The sequence below is a fragment of the Sinohyriopsis cumingii genome, chromosome 2 (assembly GCF_028554795.1).
Source record: "Sinohyriopsis cumingii isolate HCF-2022 chromosome 2, ASM2855479v2, whole genome shotgun sequence".
Taxonomy (NCBI): domain Eukaryota; kingdom Metazoa; phylum Mollusca; class Bivalvia; order Unionida; family Unionidae; genus Sinohyriopsis; species Sinohyriopsis cumingii.
In genome coordinates this window covers 67311272-67335041 of record NC_142962.1, presented here as the reverse complement: position 1 = coordinate 67335041, position 23770 = coordinate 67311272, and the positions used below count along the sequence as shown (strand labels likewise).

At 35.6% G+C, this 23770-nt stretch overlaps 1 protein-coding gene across 1 annotated transcript in view; it reads right to left on the bottom strand.

The window, feature by feature from the left end:
* Positions 1-23770, bottom strand: part of LOC149805083 (serine/threonine-protein phosphatase 2A regulatory subunit B'' subunit gamma-like) — a 116112-nt gene that overhangs the window by 73120 nt on the left and 19222 nt on the right. The window contains exons 4-11 of the mRNA XM_089947202.1: positions 23554-23608; positions 21626-21738; positions 20497-20665; positions 19212-19256; positions 17497-17640; positions 15806-15942; positions 12911-12986; positions 11179-11316 (exon numbers count right to left, since the gene is read on the bottom strand). Coding sequence (XP_089803328.1) covers positions 11179-11316; positions 12911-12986; positions 15806-15942; positions 17497-17640; positions 19212-19256; positions 20497-20665; positions 21626-21738; positions 23554-23608 — 877 coding nt within the window. The remainder of the gene's footprint in view (positions 1-11178; positions 11317-12910; positions 12987-15805; positions 15943-17496; positions 17641-19211; positions 19257-20496; positions 20666-21625; positions 21739-23553; positions 23609-23770) is intronic.

The window sequence follows — 23770 nt, the reverse complement described above, 5'->3', positions numbered from 1 at the left end:
ATGTCCGGGAGTTATTCCAGCTGGAATTTTAATCAGACCGGTTTTGTTGACGATCTCAGGAATTCCCGCTATGACGTTTTGCTGTGTTTGCTTGATCATGTCAATGTTGGTTTTGATATCTTGCTGTGTTTGTTTGATCGTGTCAATGTTGGTTTTGATATCAGCGAGTTTCATGTCAACGACAAACGGAGTGCCGAAGAATTCTTCTGCGGTTCTTTGATGGTTTCTGCGAAATCTTGCAAAAGCGCCCACGTAAACATCATACTCAACCCGCAGTGTGGATAATTTACCATCTACGGTGTCGACATATTTTTTTGTTGCTGCATCTTCGTCGGATGTTGGATCTCTTAAAACTACTATTTTATTTCCATTCATGCTGAGTTCACCCGTCATTGTGTCGCCGGTGTTTCTCACACGATTAGCAACGCTTCTTGCAATTTCATCTCTAACTGTTTTAAATGATATACTTGAATCTTTGATTCTACCACCGTCAGTAAACACAGGAATATTATCTGTAACTGTACCGAGTACTCGTCGAACTATATCATTCCATTTAATATTGCTCGTTTTTAGTTTACCATATCAATCTTGAAAAATAACAACTTCATCTGGGTCAACTCCAGCCAGGTTCATGATATCAGCAAGTTCATCTTTAGTTGCGTACTTCGACAGATCAACGTCGCCGGATGTTCTCTTAACACGTGAAGAAGATCTTCCGTAAATATCAACCATTATAATAAGACCTGTTGTTTAAAACGCTTTACGCGAAACGAATCGGTTACTTGTATAATCATGCATAACTTTATGTGGTGGTTTGGATGATTTTGATATAGCGTCGTGTACATTAATTACTTCACGGCCACATATTGGCGGATCTGTCATTGTTTGTGTGGGTAGCGTTGAATACCAAACTTTGGAACCTCTGGTTCTTGTGTGGAGTGGTGCAACATACTTGATAAATTCAACAGGTGGAGCTAACCCGTACGAATCAAAATAAATGATTCCACGTGGATCAACTGCGTATGATACCCAATGAGTACCAGGTCCAGAACGTTCATCAAGATTAATAATACCTGTTTCGAGTTTGTTTGGTTGTTTTGGTAATTGATCTCGCATGAAAACACCTCTAAAGGTTTTTATTTTTAATTTTTTAGCAGCATCAAGTAAATTAAAATTTGATGCTGGAGTATCTAATATGGAAGCCTCAGACCTCTTCCCCAGCGAGATCCGGGTAATCTTAGACCGCGTCCTTTTTTTTTTGTATCCACTTCCAGTTGCTTTCTTTAGAGCCATTCCAGCAGCTGTTCCAACAGCACCTAACGCGGCTGCTTTTGCTACGGCTGGAGCAGCAGCAGCTATTAACGCTGGAATAGCCGCAAGAAGTGGAAATATACCACCGGTTTTAAACATGACTTTGATGGCGCTCGTGGAAAGATGAAATTGAACTCCAGTTTTTGATTCCAGGGCTTTATTGAAATGTTTAATCTGATTATTTGTCAACGATAATTTGTTTGGACCATCACCAATTTGATCTCGTTTTAGTGATATTTTAGTTCCGCATTTGTTGGCGGTTTTTGATTGAAGCTTTTTTACCTGACCAGGAGTCAGAGTAACATTAACATGACCATACGACATTTTTATATAAAATATATTTTTCTAAATAACATGATTAAATATTTTCCACCGGTGCATCAACGACTCTCATTCGACCACTACCGCCTTCAAGTAACATGGCTTTATCGCTAAGTATGACCGCGATTGCTCTATAAGGACCATGAACAACTGGTGGACCAGCCGCGATTTGTGGCAGGGCATTAACACGAGCTCGAAAGTGTATATCAACGACAGACTGTTTGGACAAATCAAGATGTTCTAGTGAAAAATAATAAATCGGATATAATGTTGTAAAATCTAGTTGTGATATTTGCAAACCAGTATCGACGTTTTGATCACGTCCCATGAATGACATTAAATGATGATATGCACGCGCTACATGATTTTGACCAAAATTTAACAATATATCTTCAGCTGGTTCTTGATGTCCATTTATCCATAAGGAAACTTCATTAACTTCAAGTTTGTCAAATATCATATGTGAACGTTCTTGATTATTTATCCTAGCATTATCTTGCAGAACAATAAAAATATGTCGTGGTGCAGAAACACCTTGCTGTGATGCTATATGCCATGTAAATAAACCAACAACAGAACTTTGAATAGCATCTGTGGTTACTGTTAACCATGATAGCAATGATTTACCGCCTTGATCCATAAAAGAGAGTAATTTTTGTTCTTCAGTAATAGATGGAGTCATTACTGGCATCCACAATGAAAGCTTTGATATATTTACTTTACCAGCGTCATCAACACCAAAACCTCGCCAGATTGCATCATTATCATCACCTTTTCTTACAAGCACAACTGTGTGTTTAGCTCCAAAGATGACCTTTCTAACATTTCTGCAAAATCCAAAGATGTGAGACAGTGGAATTGCACATGAAAAATTTCTATTATTTCCTGACAACGCTGCTTGGCATGTTGCAAACCCTAAGTTGTATCTCGCGCTATCACCTTTTACAATATCAAAAGCAGCAGCTGGTCTGGCTGCGTATTTAGGACCCTCATCAACTGGCTGTGGATCAACTGCAGTACCTACTGCTGTTCGTATTTTAGCATACCTGATATGATCAGCGTGGTTAGTAATATCCTTGGCAAACATCATTGTTGGACCGGCTGATCTTGTAAAGTCGTCAGAATATCTCGCCAGACCAATTATTGTTGTAGCAACATCAACATCCTTCTGAACTGATTCAATATTTTTTCCGTCAATCATATATGTGGCGCTATCAAACAACGCCATAATCCCGTTGTTGACAAAACCAACACGCAGATTGGCACCATATGTCGTATTATCCCCCTTTACAAGTTCACCTTCTACTTCAATAAATGCCTCAGCAGGCAAGAAATATCTACTTGTATCCTGAACCTGTAATTCGATTCTCCCCCGCTGATTTGGTTGTCTTGCATCATAAGAATAAAACTGATAATCACGTATAGATTCATACTTAAGGACAGGTGCCTCCATATCAAATGCTGGGTCTGATTCGCGCTTAACATTTTTATTATAGTTACCATTTTTCAAATGATGATCTTCGTCGATGAAGACCGCCGCCTTCTATTAAATTTGCGGTTATATTTTTTTCTGCTTCTTCAGATAACGCCGCTAGTTTTTGATTTGCAGCCTGATTTATTATTCTGCTGACATCTGCTGGCATAATTTCAGTACTTGGTAATTTTACTGGTGGTTGTGATTTTCGTCGCAATAATCGTGCTAGTCTTTCTTTGATCGCCGAGAACGCCTTACCAGTAACATTGACAATTGCACCAGGCACTTTATCACGAACAATATCAATAGCTTTCATCGATAATTGTTTTGCAACAGGTACTGCTTTTGGGGCTATCCTTGTAAATAATCCCTGAATAACATCACCAAGTCCATCTCCGTAAGTAGCTCTGTAGATTGGTAATCGTGAGTTTACCGCTCTGACCTGCATGGGTTTACGATGATTATCATGTATGATCATCTTATTTTTATTTACTATTTATTTAACAACTAGTCATCAGCAAGTTCATCGATAAGTTCTCGGTAAACGCCGATATCCATGATACCACCTTGAAATAATCGCCGACAAATATCAGATGCTTCATTAATTATTTCTGGTGAATTATTTCCGGCACGTTTTCCTCCTATGAGAACCTCTAACCGTGACACATCATTAATGATATTATCAGGACAAATAAAATTATTTCCCAGACCACTGCCAGTAGCTCCTTCGTCTGATTTCTTAGATGGTGTCGTTACAAACATTTCTTTAATTTTCGACAGCGGTAAAATATGTTGTTTTTGTTCTGTTTGTTGCAGAGGTGGAGGAAGTTGATACTGGGAGAGTTCTTCTTGTTTCTCTCTCTCTCTCTATAAAGTGTGTTTACTTCTTTATAAAGAGCTTTATATTTCGAATCATCCTCTCTAGCTTGTCCTTTATTTGCATGTATGCGATATATCCATCTAATTATCATTTTTTGTTTTTTCATAAGGGTGGTTTAAAACAGCAGATTTGTTAGATATATAATCTAATATTTTTTCGGGTAATGTTTCTCTATTAGTATTTCTAATATCTTCGACAAACCCTTCCTTAAAATTTGTAATTAATTTTATATTTTCCTTTATTGGCCAAGGTTCAGGTGTATGTTCTTCCTTCGCGCTGGTGACTTCAGTATAAAGTTTTCCGATACTTTCAAGTACTTCTTCGCCGACAGGTGGAGGTTGAGCCGCAGCTATTTCCCTGGCTATGCCAGGTGGAAGATCTCGTAAAATCTTCTTTGTTTGTTTAGTTCTTCTTGCTATTTTTTCAGTTTGTTCCGCTGTTTGTTTTGATACCGGAAGAAGATCCTCTTTGATGACTGTTGTAACTTTCTCAGTAGCTGCAGTGATGGGCTTAAACAGTTTTTTGGTGTCCTCTTTGTACTCAACTTGTGCTTCTTGCCGCTCTTGCAGATTTTTTCTAAATGAATCTCGCACGGGAAGAAATTTTTTAATTGCTTCTAATCATTCTCGTGCTATTCTTGCAGTATGAGATTCTGGATGTATCATTATTTTTAACATAACAATTTTTTAATTAATATAGCAGCAGAGAGGGCGCCTACCAACGTTGGTCGTCCAGTAATTAAACAAAAAAAATAAATAAATACGTAGAGTACTTTTTTTTTCAGCTACCTTTTTAAGCTAGGGTTTTATTGATGGGGTTGGTTTCAACAAAAAATAAAATCATCTCAAGGAAACGTTTATTTGTAAAAATCTGGACCTTTCTACGAGATTTTATTTTTTTTTTGCTTGTTTTATTTGTTTGTCAGAATTATATGGTCTGTTCGCCCTCTCTGCTGCTCACCTGTTCCTCCCATAATTACAATTTGTTTTTGACTAGCTATTTAAATAGTTAACAGTGTATAATGGTAATGATCAATACCCAAATTATGTGCTTTGAATTACTTAAATTCACAACAGCCTGAGATTTGTTTGTCAAGATATGCCTGGAGTCAAATGGTCCAGCATGAAACAATATATATATCCTTAGATCACATTATGTTTAATTAACTAAAATCATTTTTATGACATTCTATTTCATGCTTTTGCATTGTAATAGGACTATTTTTTTTAAAAGTGTTCAGTATTCTAGTTTGCTGTCATGTGTCTGATTGGTAAATATGCTGCAAAGATTCTTCTTTTACAACAGAACTTAACTTTAATTTGATGTCAACCTAATGGTGCAGTATGATTCTAGGTCAGCTTTTTTCCAGTTACACCTGTAAGTAACACAAAAGACTAGTAAAAATCAGCCTAAATTTATATTATGTTGGATGAATAAACTGATAAATTTGTTTCCTATTAAGGACTTCCTCTTAAAAAAGCTAGTTTTATGCCAAGAACATGACTTCAATCATTGCTGCTATTTAAGTAGGGATATTATCCACAAAAACAAACGTTTTAACCAATGTTGATTTACACTATACACAAACCCATATATTAATTATTTTATCTGCTATAAAGAGACAACTGAAAATACAATGAATTTTTTTTAAAGTGATGATGAATAGGATATTAGAAAACATAAGACTATATGCTAACAATTTTCCAAAATACTCAAAAAATTCCTCAAAATACCTGTTTCACAATAAACATTCCAATTCCTGAGATAGGATCCCCAAACGTCTATTTTTTTTAATCATTGCTGAAGTATTTAGCAAGGAATTAGAGTAAAATTCACTTCAAATGTGAGTTGGGATAGGAGGTGTTATTGTCAATTATTCATAACACTATTCTCAGTGCAAAGTAACTTTACATATCAAGCAGTAAGAGGGGAAGAAAACATTTATTAATTTTTCATACCTTGTACATAAAGAAACAGATATATTGAAATGGCACAGATTTTGATGAAACAAGTCTACATGATGGATCCAATCACCTCAGACTTGGACTAACTATACAAATATGCTCCCATATCACCCATAGACCACTTTTATCTCAACTGACTCAAGAGTTCTGCAAATTCTAGTAAGAATTTATGACCCAGTCATGTATTTGTTTTTAGTGATCAAGTGGCATCTAAAAATTCATATGCAAAAAATTAAAGAGCTTTTCCTGACTTTTTCCCAATTTCCTGGTAGCATGGGAACATTGCTTAACTGTTGACCCTTAAATTATTATGTTTTTAGCTTACTCCATGTGAAAGCTGTTTAAAAGTAAATGATGTTGAACCAGAGTTATTATGCAGAAACAAAACTGTGAACTGAGGGATATCATAACATGATACAAGTTGCCCTATGGCATAAGTATAAAAGCCAGACATTTCTTTCTTTCTTAATTGGTTATCAGGGTCAGATGCCTATGTGTATCCTTGGAAAAAGTATTAAGCTTCCATCTTCTTGGCATGATATAGCCACTGATGTGTTTAATGTGCCATGCAGTCCACTTTTTGTAGACCTATATTTATTTACAGGTACAATAAATAGAAAACTTGTGGAGGGTAACCTCTCACAATATACAATGAAAATAAATACGGAACATCTACCAATGAATAAACATATCTTTCCTACGTCCAGTTTCCATACTTTATATTCATGGAGTATAGACTTCAAGAATTTCAATTATCAGTAACCCCATAAACATCATCTCAGCAACTTCAGGCTTCATGTACAATTGAGGGGGAGCTCAACAGTTAATATGTACTTTTGAGAGAGTGACGTATGTAAGGTGAAGTAGTTTGCATTTAAAACATGCACAATGGAGAGAATGTTGGCATACCTCTATGCTGCATTAATGTAATGTGGATGATATTTCTTTGGATATTGTACTTTTGGAAATTTTACATGATTTAAGCACACTGCTAACTAAAATGACTGCTCCCTTGTGTTAAAAATTCAGCCTGAATTAGTCTAAAGTACACTATACACAGCAGCTATTAAAATAGGGAAAATGAATTTTGCCAGACTAGACAATACCAGCTTCTGAAAGTGCAATGAATGAATTACTAAATATATAAAATGTAAACAAATTATCGGCTCTTTTTTCATACAATTTACCTCTGAAGTTCAGGAAGTGAAAATGACCAAGTAGAGCTAGCACTTTTTTTGAAAGGTGCACATCTGAAGTAAAGCCAAGCTGTATACTTTATAACCCATAGTACACCCATCAATCATACACCAAAATAAAGGGAATTAAAGGTTCTTTGAATTAAACCTAAGATATACAAGGTCTTTTTTAAATAGCTAGTATAACCAGTGAGGAAAGCTGGGAAATTCTTTTTCTTTAAAATCCTAACCCTATGCAAAATACGAAACTGTACAGCGCCACCTGAATGACTTTCAAACACAAAATTTCAGCAAAGTTGATGAAGCATGAACTACAGGTAATAAAGACCTCTTTTTGCAATACATGTGTAATCCAAGTACAGCATGCTAACATCTTTTGTAGTCATGAGCCAAATGCAAAAACTTAACCAGAGAGTGTAAAATATGAAATATAGGTCACAATGAACTTTTTCTGATGTAGGGGTGTGGTACTATAAATATACTTATCAATTTCTATTTCATGATTCTAGCATGATCAGTTTGAGGATTCTAGCCTGAACAGTCTTCATATAAACTTAAAATATACAATTTAATCAAAGTCAGTAGAGTGTGAAATTTGGGTTGCAATGATTCACTTTTGTAATGATAGTGTAGTACTTATCCAGATGCATCCTCTCACCAAATTTTATGATTCCAGGTATAACAGGATAAAATGATACAAAACAAGAATACTGTGAACTGCACATTATAGGTCCACCCTGTGTTTAACAGTATCTATGTAGATAACTGAAATTCCTTTGCAGAAACCAAGTTTTTCTTTCAGTCATACCCTGACCTTGGACCCAAAATCATTAGATTTCTTCATTACCCTAAGTACAAGCCATCCACAAAGTTTAGTCCACAGCTGTGAACTAATATTACAGTCTAGGAACAATTTACTTCTTTCAGACAGTGACCATGGCCTTTGACCACCAAATTAATAAGCTTTTTGCATACCCCAAGTGCAAGCTATCCAGAGTGTTCAGTTCAAGTCTGTGTTGCAATTCAGGTCTGTGGTGTAGAATGTTTTTGTGCAGAAACCATTTTTATTCTTTCACTCAGTGACCTGGACCTTTTAACTGCAAAATCAGTAAGGTTCTTCCTTACCCCAAGTCAACACCATCCACAAAGGTTTGTAACAGCTGATAATGGAGAACATAGTTACTGTGCTAAAGTCATATTTCTTCTCTCAGAATTACCTTAATCCTGACCCTTTAAGACAAAAATCAATAAGGTTCCTTCTTATCATAAGTGCACACCATCCACAAAGTTTGGGAACTGTAAACAAAGGAGAACTGGAACAGAAACTATCTTTCTTCTTAAGCTTGTCATGTTTACCCCGACCCAGAGTAGCCCCAGTTTGAAACATGTATAATCAAGGTAATTCTGACAGGCCATTGTTTGATGTTAAACACTGCCGAAGGCTAGCACTAATCCGTTACGTAAGATTGCCGTAGCTAGAAGTGGAGAGCCGGACATAGGAGTTGCAAGGCTGCCCGATAGCCAATTATCACCTAGGTGTGGAAATGTTGTCCAAGATCAAAAGAAGTTGCCTGAAGAAGTGGGAGTGTCTTAACTTCTTTTCTCTGCAGACAGACAGACAGGTTGAACTGGCCGCTAAGATGATTGGACTGGGTCACAGCACCACCCAATCAGAATCGAGATAGGGGAGAGACCTTGATTTGGGTAGAATGATATCCCCGCGTCTTCCGGCAAGAATTAGTTCGCTGAGAAATTACCCAGAGTGGAGGTTAGCGTAACTCCGAATAGCCATTCGTTATTGCGGGAAAATCTTAGAGCAGGAAATTCTAAGTAGAGAGCTTCAAATAAGGATGCTTTGAGGGACAGACCAGTTACAGTTTGGTCCCGTAGTCTCAGATAGAGAGACGGAGGAAAAGAGAAGAAAGGAGAGAACTCAGGACAAGTTGAAGTCTAGGAGCAAATTGGAGGAGGAGATAGTAGAGACGGAGGAAAGGAGAAGAAAGGAGAGAAGTCAGGAGAAGTTGAAGTCTGGGAGTGAAATTGGAGGAGATGGTAGAGAGGGAAACAGAGACAAAGGAGGAGTTAGAGGAATGGAAAGAAGGAAGGAATCAGCGGGAAAGAAATAGATGAGTAGATGCAAGGACAGGGGGAAAATCGAACTCACACTGCAAATCACAGGATGAATAAGGCTGTCACTTGGTCGAGGGAAAGACGAGTGATTGGAAGTTATCGTTTTAATTTATCAAATTTATTAAATTGTTACTGATTGAATTTCATCTTCGTGTTCTCTATAATATAACCGTCGGCATTGCTGACTTGGGGCTCAGAGCTGTAAATCTACCTCGTCACTAATTTAACTTTCTAACCTAACGAGCCAGGGTGGAACTTTCAATTTAATTTAATTAAATTATATTGGAAGAACCCCACCCCAGTGCGTGCAAACGTCACAAAGCTCAAAGCAGTCTTGACAACGTTTGACCATTTTAACCCAAAATCAGTACTGTTCTTTCACAATCAATGTGCAAGCCATCCACAAAGTTTGGTAACTGTAGCTGGTAGACAACCAAAATGATTGTACAAAAATGAAATTGGAAACAGACAAATGGATGGACAACATCATAGCATAATTTCCACCTTTTGATGGGCATAGAAAGCCCTAAAAGCCAGACAAACGCTAAACCAATAATGTACAATTAATGTACATGTATGCATAAAGTTATTCACCTTAACCACCCTCCCAGTGGGTAAACGCTATGACTCCAAATTGATGCATTTGACCTATAGTCTGACTATACCTTCCCGTTTGTTTGTACACCCCCAACTGATTTTAAAAAAACCAAACAAATGAGATAAAAGATGTGCAGAACTTAGTTCATTTATCGATTTAAAATTTCAAACCTGATTATGCCCACATTGGACCCTAACATCTTTTTCGTCTGTGTTTCATGCCAAACAGAAGTTTTCAGCGTAAAAAACAACCCTGTTTGCCCGTCATTTCCTGTTCCTTGACAAGTCCATTTTTCAGCAATGGGGTGTCTGCATGACCACACATGTATGTACATAGAAGGAGAATACTGTCGTCTGCTTCCGATATTTACAATGTCGAATGAAGCAAAGGAAAAGAATGACAACAACAAATTTGCCTTTGACATTGATTTAAATTCTATGAACATGTGTGCAAATGTATATAACTCTAAACTCTCAACATTACAGTAATTTACAAAATAATCTGGCAGTTACCAAATAGGATGAATTATGTTACAATGCTGTCTGAGGAAATCAACTCACCCATAGTGTGTGCAACATCGCCATATTAGTATGGAAAGTTTGTTATGCATGAAAGGTGCAGAAAATGCCAGTGTTAGGGCCACTCTGGTCATATTTAGTTTAGAAGTTATGTCAGTGTTCGGCCAATGTGGGTATGTGAGAAAGCTTGCCAGTAGCTTCTCGAGGGTCGGTGGTTCTTTCCGGGGATTTCCCGGGTTCTTCCTCCACCATTAATACTGGCCGTCTATCGTGTGCTGAAAAATGGTGTTAAACCCTACAACAACAACAACAACAACATCAATAAGTCAGTGAATGAAAGGACAAAGTTCTGTGCACTTTTTATCACACTCAAGTTTTCCATTACTGAAATAGTTAGGGGGGTACAAATGAAAAGGGAAGTCTGTTCTGGCTATAGAGTCAAAGAATGGTCAAGATACATTGAGGATTTAAATCTGCATAGGTTTTCATATCTGTGGATGCCAACAATGATAGTAATAAACTAACACCCCTTAATGTAATATATGCATGCTAATTACAATCTGCCACATGGTTGTCGATTGGTAAATCTGAACGTTATGAATTACTTTTAAGTTTCTCTGACATTTGCATTCATTTGACAGATGACATAACTAAGGTATCACTAAACGAAATGCAGATTTGACATTAAAAAGAAATGATAAATAGACAAACAAAACCATCATACGAGACAGAATAATCACAGAGGGAAACTGGAATATCCATCCAAGAATATTTTTAAAAACTTACCCTGAAAAAATAATTTAGGGAAAAGACATTGAGGTAGCCCCTCTGTTGAACATCTAAAATCCTACACAGGTATCGTAGGGCTTCAGGTTCTTTTCTATTTTCTAATGCCAACACAAAGTCTAGATATGTTTTGTAATCCTGAAAAGAAAAATATCAAATGAAAATATGCAAAAATCAAATGGCGGCCATTTAATAAAGAAAAATAGTCTTGGATACCTCTTCAAACTATTGTGCACTTTGAATAAGAACAACAAAATGGAATCTTTCATTTTGCACACAACTATTATCAATTGTTCTTTAACTTTGAATCTTCAAACGTTTCTTTGGTCTGATTTTAACTATAACACTGACTACTGATCATGTTTATTTAAAATACAAATGACTATATACAGGTTTATCATCAATTTGAAACTGCAGGTCAAATTTAGTTGAATTAAAGAAACCTGTGTCAAGTTTTTCTGTGGAAACCAAGACTGGAGGATGGACAATCAGGAGGCACAACTCATGTAAACCATGTTGTACAACACTAGACATCAACTTCACTCATGATCTCATCCATATAAGGCTACATGCCAAATATTACCAAAATCCAACAAACCTTAGAAAATTATGCCACAAAAACCAATGTAATGTTACTGGGATGGGCACCCTAAGGTTTTAGCACCTGAAAATGATGTCTTGGAACACTGGAAATCAGAGTTGGAAATCAAACTCATACAAGGTCTCCTCGACATAATGCCACAAGCTAAGCTGATTTGAAATCCAACCATTCATGGCAAAGTTCTACAGCAGATAGCAAAGCTGGTCAGACAGGAAATCAGGGGCACAGTTCCATAAATCATGTCTCGAAATGCTGGAAATAAGGTCCCATCAGTATCAAGATGGATGCCAAATTTGGTTTAAATTCTACAATCCTTAGGTCAAGATAACCTGTGGAAATAAAGTAGCTCAAGCAATCAGGGGCCATGATGACATTTAAGGCTGAAAATGAAACTCTGCTACGCTCTCACCAATATAAAGATGCATACCAAAATTTCATTAAAATCCAAAACTCCTGTGAAGTTATCATGTGAAAAACCAATTGTACAAGAATGGAAATTGGACAGCTGGACAAATGGACACATGCGATTACTACAGGGATCTGCTGCAATGCCCAAACATGTTGTGTGGAATGTGGTGCCTCGCTTGCATCTGTGTGCTGAAGCATTCACCCCATATCGAATTTGCAAAAACTTGAACACAAAACATAAACATATTTGACACCATCACTACATTTAAAAGTGATACCCATGAATCAAGACACAAAATTAACCAGCAAAAAATGCTTTTGTCCCTGTCCCATTATCAAACCCATCAAATATGATCAATACAGTATTGCTGGACTTTTTGTTGTTGTTGTTATTGTAGGGTTTATTGCCATTTTTCAGCACATGATAGGCTATATATGGCAGCCAGTATTAGTGGTGGAGGAAGAACCCGGAAAGAACCACCGCCCCGCAAGAAGCTACTGGCAAGCTTTCTCACATACCCACATTAGCCAAATCCGAGACTCGAACCCACGCAGACAGAGGTGAGATGGCAGTGATCCGTAACAGAGAGCGCTTAAGACCACTCTGCCACTCAGGGCCCCTGTGCTGGACTTTAAAAATAGTTACAGGATAGGCCTGTATTAAACATATTCTTGAACACGACTGTATACATTCTGTACAGAAAGTGAGGTTCATAAACTCACCATTTCTCCTTCGTATGTTAAACATTCTTGAAACACACGATCTAAGAACACATCAGTCAGTGTGCCAGTTCCATACCTGTAATGACAAGAATTCTTTAACTGCATGTTATCATCTAACATCAAAAACACATAGCATTTTTTCTGTGCCATTCAGAGAGAATTAAAACAAAACTTTTCTAAGTCTCCTCTGTAATGAATGTCATTTCCCTTTAACCCAATGACCTTTACATTTGACCTATTGACATGTTTGATCTTGGATCAGTTAACATATGCTGATAGTCCACTGATACAGACAGACAGATAAATCCATTTAAAAAGCCTTCAGTGGCACACCATTACCAAAAATATAGTATCATTCTATTTATAGCCACCCTTTTATTACTTTTAGTTTATTTCTCTCAACCTTTAGTTTTTGAACCAGCAAGGACAAATCTCTGTGTTTGTAAGGCAAATATGCTGCAAATGCCATATCTGCCAACCTTCCATACAGTGTTGGGGCTTTTTGAGACTCAGAAAGTTTGTTTGTGGTCCCAAACAGGGGCAACGTCTTACCTAAATAAGTTACATTGTACAATTAAGATTATCTACTTATTTATAGCAACAGAAAATGAATGGAAGTTCAAATTAAGAAAATAAAATACATTTTATTTCAAGCATTTAATATGCTTGCCAAATTAACTGGTAGACTTGGCATTGTCATAACACACACACATACAGTAAGAGAAATTTTTTATGACTACCATCATGGTGGCCATATTGGATGCTAGATCAGCATAATATTTATTTTGAATGAACTAGCATCATAAAAGCTCTTGTGAAAATCCCATGTAAAGATCACTTTCCATTCAGAAGGTGCTACAATAACATGATTTTCAATACTGTTGACATGGCAGCCATACAGTTGTTCAGATCGGCTTCATTTTCATTTCGGACTAGCTATACAACAGGGGAAGACAAAAACCATACATAAATACTAAATTACCAATAAGATTTTCAAAATGGCCACTATGGTGGCTATACTTGAAGTCAGAATGGCACCATTTTCATTTAGTACCAACTCGAACCACAATATCTTTTGGTGAAAACCCGATGCCAATGAAACATTCTATTCAAGAGTAGTGATATCAAGACTCTCAAGATGGCTGCCAGATGATGTCAGATCAGCACAGTTTTCATTTAGGATCGACCAGATTTCATGCAGTCTTTTAGTGAAAACCCCATGTTAATACGACTATCCATTAAGGAGTAGTGATAACGCAATTTTCCAAATGGATATTGTGGTGGCCATATTGTCTAAGTGCTGCCAGTATATTTGGTGGAGGAAGACCTGGTAAGAATCAATGATCCATGGGAAGCTACTAGCAAGCTTTCTCACATACCCACATTGGTCAAGCCAAGACTCGGACATCATAAGTCATGAATTTGAGTTGCCACAATAGATGCAATTAAGGCCTCTGTGGATCAATCCAATTTACATGAAAGTCAATAGATCTTCATTTGATTCAGGACCAGATATTCCATAATGACAGCATTTGCCAGAATGACGTACAAATGAGCTTAAATGACCTGATCATTAGCTAACGTGACAAGTCAGACATTCATGCACACATGAATATTATTAACATACAGATTAGATAATTTTAATTCATACTTTATAGACATTCAAACATATGTTGATGGGTTATGGCACACACGACTTTGCCTGTAAGCAATAACCCCTATACCATCTCTCTCTCTCACACATACACACACACACACACACAGAGTGTCTCTTGCTTTCCTCCCACTTCTCTCTGTTCAGCTCTCACTTTTCCCTGTTCTGTCCAAAAGAAGTCACTTCTTAAATTTCATATCTAGCATGATCCCTGTCAGTGTTGTGTCAACATTTTCCAGCATTCTTTTTTTCTCTGTTAATCAAAATCAATGTCCTGAAAATGCAGTTGCAGCTCCCATCTTTGATTCCTTAAAATCTGTCATACTGCACAATTTTTTTTTACAGCAGATTTTTCCAATGGACCATAGTACATATGTATGTCAACCTATTTATTATGCCCCTTTTACTTGCTGAAACCGCTCAAAACTGCCAGTCACTGTTTGGCCGGACCAATAAAAATGAAGTTTACAAATACTGTAATTATAATGGGTTATATCTAAAGAAAAAGCTAAATGCAAAGGAAAAGTAATGGAATTTGTCCAGAAAATACAGGAACAAATGTGAAACTTTCTGAAAACGTACATCTCTAAGCAATAACAAGATGTTCAAGATTGCTGCCATGGTGGCGATACTTGATGTCTGAACAGCACCATTTTCATGTAGCATCACTAAGACCCTGGGACGAATGTGTGTATGAATTTTCATGGCATGTTCTTCTGTTCTATGACCTCAAGGGCCAAAAATTAAAAACTGACTAATGGTCTGAAAACCTAGTCAATCTATTTACAATGTTGATGAAGTGTGTCCAATTGTGTGACCCCAAGTTCAATACTGTTTGCACTACAAAATGGATTGAAAATTCCTATCAAAATGTGGGCATACAAAAATCTTTTCAGCAGGGCAGGTAAAAGATTTCGGATAATTCAGCACTGTCTTACTAACTGCATCCCCATTTACTATGTTGCATTTTAAGGTATGTGAGGGATCAAGCCTTGTAGTCTTAAAACTTTTCAAGACAAAGGCTGACCATTTTTTGAAAGGTTTGACTTTTGACATCAAATATCTCCAAAACTATATATATCCTTCTTTGCCTTGATGCAAATACTCTCACAAATTTTGAAAGCTTTGGCTTGGATGGAACTGCTTTCCAAAATAAAAAAATAATTTTTTTGTGAAAATTGGATTCTTTTACTTTAAAAGTTGTATGAATTCCGTGTCTGAATTTGCTTAATTCCATTTACCTTGCCAGCTCTTCTTTGCTAAGCATGCCATTGTGGTCCTTATCCAGATTGAGGTATTGACCATACACACGTAGTGCTGAGGGTGCTGAGAACCAATTGGATTCTTGCATCTCTTTAGATAATTCTTCATCCCTGAGCTGCAGACAAGAAAGTAAAAATAAGTTAGATTTTCTTAAATTCTTTTTGATCTGCCACTTAAGGCCCAATCAAAGCACAAGGAAATCTCAGTGAACAAAAAGGGCCCGAGTGATGAGATCAGATGTCTCGTTGACTTGGTGGGCGTGCTGAATGGTGTGATAATGGGCATAAGCATACAAATCATTGTTAACTTTTGTGTTCCTTTCTAGATACAATGATAGCGTTTAATGTGCCATTCCTACTTTTACTGGGTTAAAGGGTCCAAGTGCACATCCTTTGGAAAACAGGAGGTTAAATCTGGCATAACATTTATAGCTCCTTAACATAGCCTTAATAATAGCTAATGAATTCAAGGAAAATTAAATGACATATTAGATATTGAGGTTGTATGAGTTGATTGCATGCCATTTTATTTACCACAATATTGTTAGTCACTGACCTGCAACTATATCAAGCCCTTTTCATTAAGGTAGTCAAAAAATTTTTATTACTCTGACTCATTTTTAGTAAAGTGTAATGATATTCTACGTATTGCTTTTGTCAATGCAGAAACATGAATTTGAAAAATTCATAAGTGTGACCTGACACTAATGCAGTGAAGTCAAACATCTTTAACAAAAAAAAAACAGTCTGTAAAGTACACTTACACCTTAATTACCTTTAATGTTTCAGAAACTGTATTTTTAAACCCCATGGAGTTCAAAGTTCAAGGGCTTGTTGTTAGATCTCTGAATTGATGTAGTCATTGTTATTTTTGTGTGGGTTTTTTGGTTTCTTCAATTTAAAGTGACGACAGCAATGATCCCATTCACCATGATACATACTCAAATATACACATGATTTTCAGTAAATGTAACTGTTGTCTTTTTATTGCCTTTTTTCTAATCTAAATAACCCAATTTAAACTTCTATACTGACTGTTTAAACATTATAAGAGGCTTATGGTCCACTTTTGTCTTCAAAAGTGTTTTTATTTGTCTTATGCCATTTTCACAAAATGATATAAGCACCAACTTGATCATGCAGATATTTTGCATAAAAATACGCAGCTGTAAAAGTCAGACTGGTTCCTTGACCAACTCCATTGAACCTAATATGAAATCCAGATCTGGACCAAACACAGGCAAGCTAGTTTCCAGATTTTGCAATGATCGTATTTTCATAAATTCTAAGGGTTATTTCAGAAACACTTGCCATTCAAATTGTAAGGGTTGGCAGGTTTGTTATCATGACAGATAGAGAAAAACAGTGATTTATTCATACACAAATTATCCAGACTTTTCACACGTACAAAATTAATGGAATATCCTCTACCTTATAATCTGTTGGTTTCTCAAAAATATATTTTTACCATTTATTCTGACAATCATTTATCCAGACAAATCTGGAGTTTGGGCTTGAGAATTTGTGTTAACTATCACCAATGACTCACTTTCATAATACCACATTTGCTTGACTAACTCTGAAAGTTCAATTTCAAACTCAAACTAAGACAAATAATCATTGTTTTACACTACATTAATTATTTTATCACATTTTGGGCATACACTTACCTCTAACAAGTCATCCAGAAAACTACAAGCTAAAATATCTTGTATTCTAATCTTTCCTTTTCTCATGGGGTCCAGGAAAAAGAAGAATTTCCTAACAGCTGTGCAAACATAGAAGGAATAAAACGATTTCTCCAGACCATTTAGCTGCAAAATAAAAACAGATCGTTCATTTTATAAAAATGCTGTATGTTACTGCATTTGCTTGTAAATAGCATGAAACTAACTGCAAACAACACAGACCCAAATTTCCTGTCATAGAATGCACTAGCTGATCAGGTCTACATCATCTTTCTGCATTTAGTGCCAACATATAATGTATACCCTGATCTGCCAATACATTATGCAACTACAAATCTGGATCAATGCTGTTCCTAACTGTGTGCAACTTATTAAGCCTGTAAATAGGTTCTTCATCTTTAAGTCAGTAAATTTAGTAAAGTAACACAAGAAAACTTTAGTTACAATACCAATTAAGTCAGCTAACCAAGATTAAAATATTCCTTGTTAAGGCTGTAACATTTGCTAAAATTTGTTAATATGTACACCAAATAAAATAATCAAAATGATGCTGTTTAATCGAGCTGATTCTCTCCCCTCAAATCAGTGTGTTAGGCTAACAACTGCCAGTTATTTATATGTAATGTAAGCTGCTGACAATATACCGTTAATCATTCAAATTGTGATTTTTAAATTTGTTGTTATGTCCTTTAAGTCTTATTATGACAGGATTCAGCTTTGAAGACATGTCTTGGTTGAATGTATGTCAATTTCGGTAAAACACTTTTAGAATTGGTGTGCTTTGTTATTTACAATTCTCCCTCAATAACTTGTGCTTGAAGGGTTCCAAAAATACAGACTGTGGCATATGATGCATGTTTAAACTTGTGACATACTACCAGTACTTCCCCCACTGTACGAGAACTCAAGTTGGCTCATACTGCATTTAACCGTTTCCTTCCTTCCATCACCCAACTCAACTACAGAAAAGCAATTCTACACTTCAGAACATCCTAAAAGTATTGCTCTTAGCTGTCAGACATTAAGTGCAGCTTCTCACATTACACGCAAGTATAGATAGTTTTTGTGTAACTGACATACACATGTATTTCATCATCACAGTTACTGATTTTGAAATTTGTATACTGGCATTATATAAAACTAATCTGTTTAAATGTACTGGATAATGACTTTATCAGGCTTAAAATTCACTGATATATTACAAATGAAATAGAAATACACATTTTTATTCTGTTGTTGTTCCCAACAGGTGTAGGACTTTCATAATAAACTTCATCTGCCATTCTCTTATTCTTCTAAATGACAAACTTAAGCTGAATAACACCAAAGATGCTAAACTACTTGCCCATCAAGTAGAAAGAGCAACAGGTTCTACTTTTGGTTCTGCCCCAAGGTCCCTACATGGGGATCAAGAGCTTAATTTTATAAAACTACATTTTACAGTTAATATATCTTAAGAAAAGATTAACTGTAGCTGTGATGTATTTATGGATTCTTCACCTTGGCTGAGGCCAGCAACTGCATTTGTGTATATGTGTTTTGTTTCTCACATTTCAAATGTTTTCTAGTTACCAGAATGCACAAGATAGATATAAATTTGAATGGAATGTGATTCTAGTTGGTCTTTAATATGATTCATGGTAAGATGGATAAGATAAAGATCTCAAATTAAGCACTGTAAAAAAAATTCATCTTACCTGCGGTAGGGTTGGTATAAGTTCCAGAATGTAATTTTCTAAATCCTGCAAGTGTGAAAAGAAAAAGAAGACTTCTTTAATTACTATTCCTAATAGAGATGGAAATTACTTTGCACGAAACCTAATTTCATTGAATGACTGAAATTATGATCTAGCTCTTAGCTATATGTGATGTAATTTTAAACTGAAAACTTCTGACAAAAAAATGACAATTTTAATTTAAAAAATAATTTTAAAACAAGTGTAAAAACCAAGGCATCATTTCAAGTTACAGGAGACAATCCACTAAGCACTAGTATTGCCCATGGCTGCATGTGCAGAGACTTCCTTATTTTTCATGAGTTCACATAAACAAAATTATATCATATACAAAACAATATAACAATCTCCAACATGTAAATGAAAGTGCCTGTTTGACTGATCATGTCAGAACGAAAAAGCATTTTTTTTAAAAAGTAAATTATGTTTCTCTGATAATACTGTCTGCTCTGTATCAATTACTCTTTATCACACATTTGTAATGAAACCAGAACTTATGATTTCTTCTTGAGAAGTATTCCTTCTCATACTAGAAAGTTTAGACATGAACCTCATGAAATAAGTATTATCTTTCACAGCTGCATATCGCCACTGATGTAACAACAGGGTACAATACACAATGCAAAGGTTCCTGGACATACAGACACATAATTTTTGCTTGTTTTCATCTGAACAATGTAGGGTGAGGTTGACTAATTTTTTATCATCACAGGAGGCACTCTACAGATATATACTTCAGAGTGAGTGACAGGGATATAGTTTCCACAGTGGTAACAAGCTTCGAAATTCAGATCTAACTGTGTTCATTATCAAACTTGTTTGAGATCTTGATGACAAACCCATACTCAAAGTTTGATCAAAATCAGAGCAGTATATGGTCTCTAGTGTGGTAACAAGTTCGGGCAATCTAATGCAAGACCCCCTTATTAATATGCATGAATCTCTATTTGAAGGGATCTTACATAAAAAAAAAACTTCAAAAATGATAAAACCTTAAGCCAAGTTTGATCAAAATCAGATTTGATAGTTTTAAGAAGCATATGTTGATGGATGCACAACAGACACTGGGCTGTACCAAAAAATTAAGCAAGTCTGCAATACAATAACTTCAATTAGTTGTTAATGACTTAAAAGAATTATACAAAATTACATTTTGGTTTTAATGTTTTTGTAATCAAGCATATTACAAAACCTAGTTGAAAGTTCTTACATGCGACAAAAATGTTGTCATATCATCTTTACTTACAGATTCCTTCAGGTATCCTTGTCCAGCTACATCATATAAAGACAAGCCTATTCTTGTTTGATGCAACCAGACTTTCCTCATAACATAGTTAAAGAACTGCATGATTGAAATGCGACCATACGGATCTGTCTGTAACAACTTTCCGAACACTAAGGCTGTAAAAAATTGCCTGTAATGAACAGAAACATTCCTAAATTTGATCTGATTGTAATGGCAATGTTGGGGGAATAAATCTGCAATAAAGCATTATTTCCCTTCACCTTTCTCAATTATTCACCCCCTCCCCCTCAAAAAACATGGTTAATCTACCCCACAGAGTATGGATGCTTCTCGTTCATATCAAACTGAAATCTTTTTTTTCCCCCACCTAAATACAGCTAAAATCTGGATACATAATTATCCATGCACACACGTAGAGGGTCTCAAAGTCCTTCCTCTCAAATCCCAAACCTCCTCCTTCTTTGTTATCGACAATTAAAGGTATCATTTCAAAAATACATAGCTATTTCACCTGAAAATGCATAATTTACTTTATATAACACAATAAGACCAAAGCCAATGTTGAAAAGCCTGAATAAGTTTTATACATTACTACTGCTTCAGCAATTAGCGATACGTCTTTCTTTCCGATACCATGTAATCTAAGACAATTAAAACATATTTGTAGCATATTTTATACATACCAAGATAAAAATGTTTAGGATGGTTTCTGTCCATGCCAAGAGATCAACAACTATTAATAATTTTTCATGACAATATGTTAACAGATTCAGGTGCCAATAAATGTCTGAAATTATTACTTTCCACTACTTCAGCCATCATAATAATGAAGATCCTCATAGCTAAAAATATCAAATTTACTTTCTGGTCATTATAATATAACTCATATATCTGCTCCATTTATGACTTTACAAAAGTCATAATATTAATTCATTTCCTCATTTTCATCCTTTTATTTCACAAGCACATTCTATTAAGATTAAATCCACGGCATCATATTTTATGCTGTCACCTTCTTTATTAGGTCAAAAGATGACCATTATGTTTGAGATGGCTTTTATTAAAATAAAAATATAGCATTCTCTCTCTATCTTTATATCTGATTTCAATAAATGTCTCAAATTATTACCGGCATTTGGCTCCTGCCTCAGACCCAACCTTCAAAAATGATTCGTAATTGATCATCTGATCCTCCCCAACCAGTGGTGGTGTATGATACTGGTCAAGAAGAAACCAAAGGTGCTGCAAGGAAAAACTTTAATTATTAATATGAAGATTTGAAACTTTAAACCTGGACTGAGTTTCACCATCACAACCTAAGTCTGGACTTAAACCAGACCAATCCAATATCACAAGCTTAGACTTAACTTTTATGCTTATTTTAGCAAAATCAGAACCAGGAAGCAGTGATTATATTTGGTGTTTTAAGGCACATCAACACAAGTAGGTTATTTAAGGCAACTGGAGTAAAGTGCCTTGCCCTGAAGTCAAACCATGGACCAGGTTGATCTGATTATAGGATTCATTACCACTCCCTTCTGGTCATGAGTTGGACACGCTTGCCACTGAGCCACAATAGCTTCTGTTTCCATTAGTGTCCTCTTACAACATGCAGGAGGACACATTGGGCCGATTCAAACCTAGAGGCAGCCTGCAGAGGTCTAAGAAACAGAATTTTAATCAATACCATTTAGCATTGTAATTTTCAAATTATAAAAGTTTTGTTGCTCTGTCTTTTTCTGAGAGTCTGAGAAATTTAATTTAGACAATTTTTTTACTGTTATCATTGCAAACCTTGAAACTATCAATTGTCCAATATCAAACTTGCACTGTTATTTGGTGTGCTACAATTCATACAGCCTTTGGAACACGACACCTTCACAAGTTGGGATCTGATACTGACATCCCGTCCACATAAGTAAGGTTACACAACCTTATGAACATGAGCCGATATTCACAGTATATACCACCATTACTTAACGACTTAGTATTAGTTTTGCATTTCTGAGTAAAATTTGGCATGTTTCCATTCTTTTCTTTATATTAGACAACAGTGGTTGTCATTAGGAATTTATCTGTCAATATCTCATTGGATTACTTTTCCTATGAAACAATGGGAACAATTTATATCACTCAAGAGAAAGACTGCCTCATCAAGTCAGTGCGTAAGTTCAGATTTCTTTAAATAAACAAATTCTTTTAATATTCAGTTCTTGTTAGTGACTTCTACTTTCCAGTGCTTATGATGTAAATTTTTGGACTACATTGTTTGAATTGAATCAGGAATGCTTATACATTTTTTTATATCAGCAATAACTTTAAAAAGGAATTTGTACATGCACAGAATCAGGCCAATCTTTTCTAAAGACACATATACTGAATATACAAAACACATTTAAAATTACGTTTTTTGGTGTTCAAATATGTAATCAACTTAAAGATGATGATTCATGTTGTCTTTCTGAGATTCTGGCATGACGGTGGCATGCAAGTCAGTGCTAAATAAAAATATGAAGAACCTTTGTAAGAAAATGAAAATAAGTTTCAGAGGTAGTCAATCACATAATAAAAAATATATAATTTAAAGAATGTTACAAAATAACAAGCGAGTTTATTGGTGCTATAGTTGACTACTGGATATTATGCATATTACAGTTCCCCCACTGATGTCTCAAGATCATGTGTGTGTATTAAGATGTTTGCAATAGGTTTCTCAGGTGTTTCTACAGAGGTTACATTGAATGAATGTACTTCAAGACTTCACAGTACGCATCAGATGTGTAACAAATTAAGACTTCAATCTGTTGTATACCATAAAATCCATAAAAACAAACAAACAAAAGACTGATCTTTAAAGGTATGCAATGACACAGGCTTGGTACAAGATACCTCAGTATAAATGGTCTCATTTATAACATGGGTAAATAATGTTATAAACATGAATAGTGTTACAAATGTAAATAATGTTATAAAGGAGCACTGCACTTATTTGTAACTAAACAAATGAAAAGGGACTAAAATAACAGACTCAGTAGTCTTCAAAATACTGAGGTTTACCTGCAATTCATCATTGTCTAATAGTTCTCGGCTTCTCCGCTGAAGAAAAACAGCCCTGAAAAATTACAACAGATACACATAGTAAAATTGCAATATAATTATGATAATATATCTTAATGCCAAATGAACAAATGAACCATGAAAGACACAGTATATGCACACCCATTATTTAAAAGTCCTCTGTGTAGGTACTAGTATGTCATAGTCACAAATTATC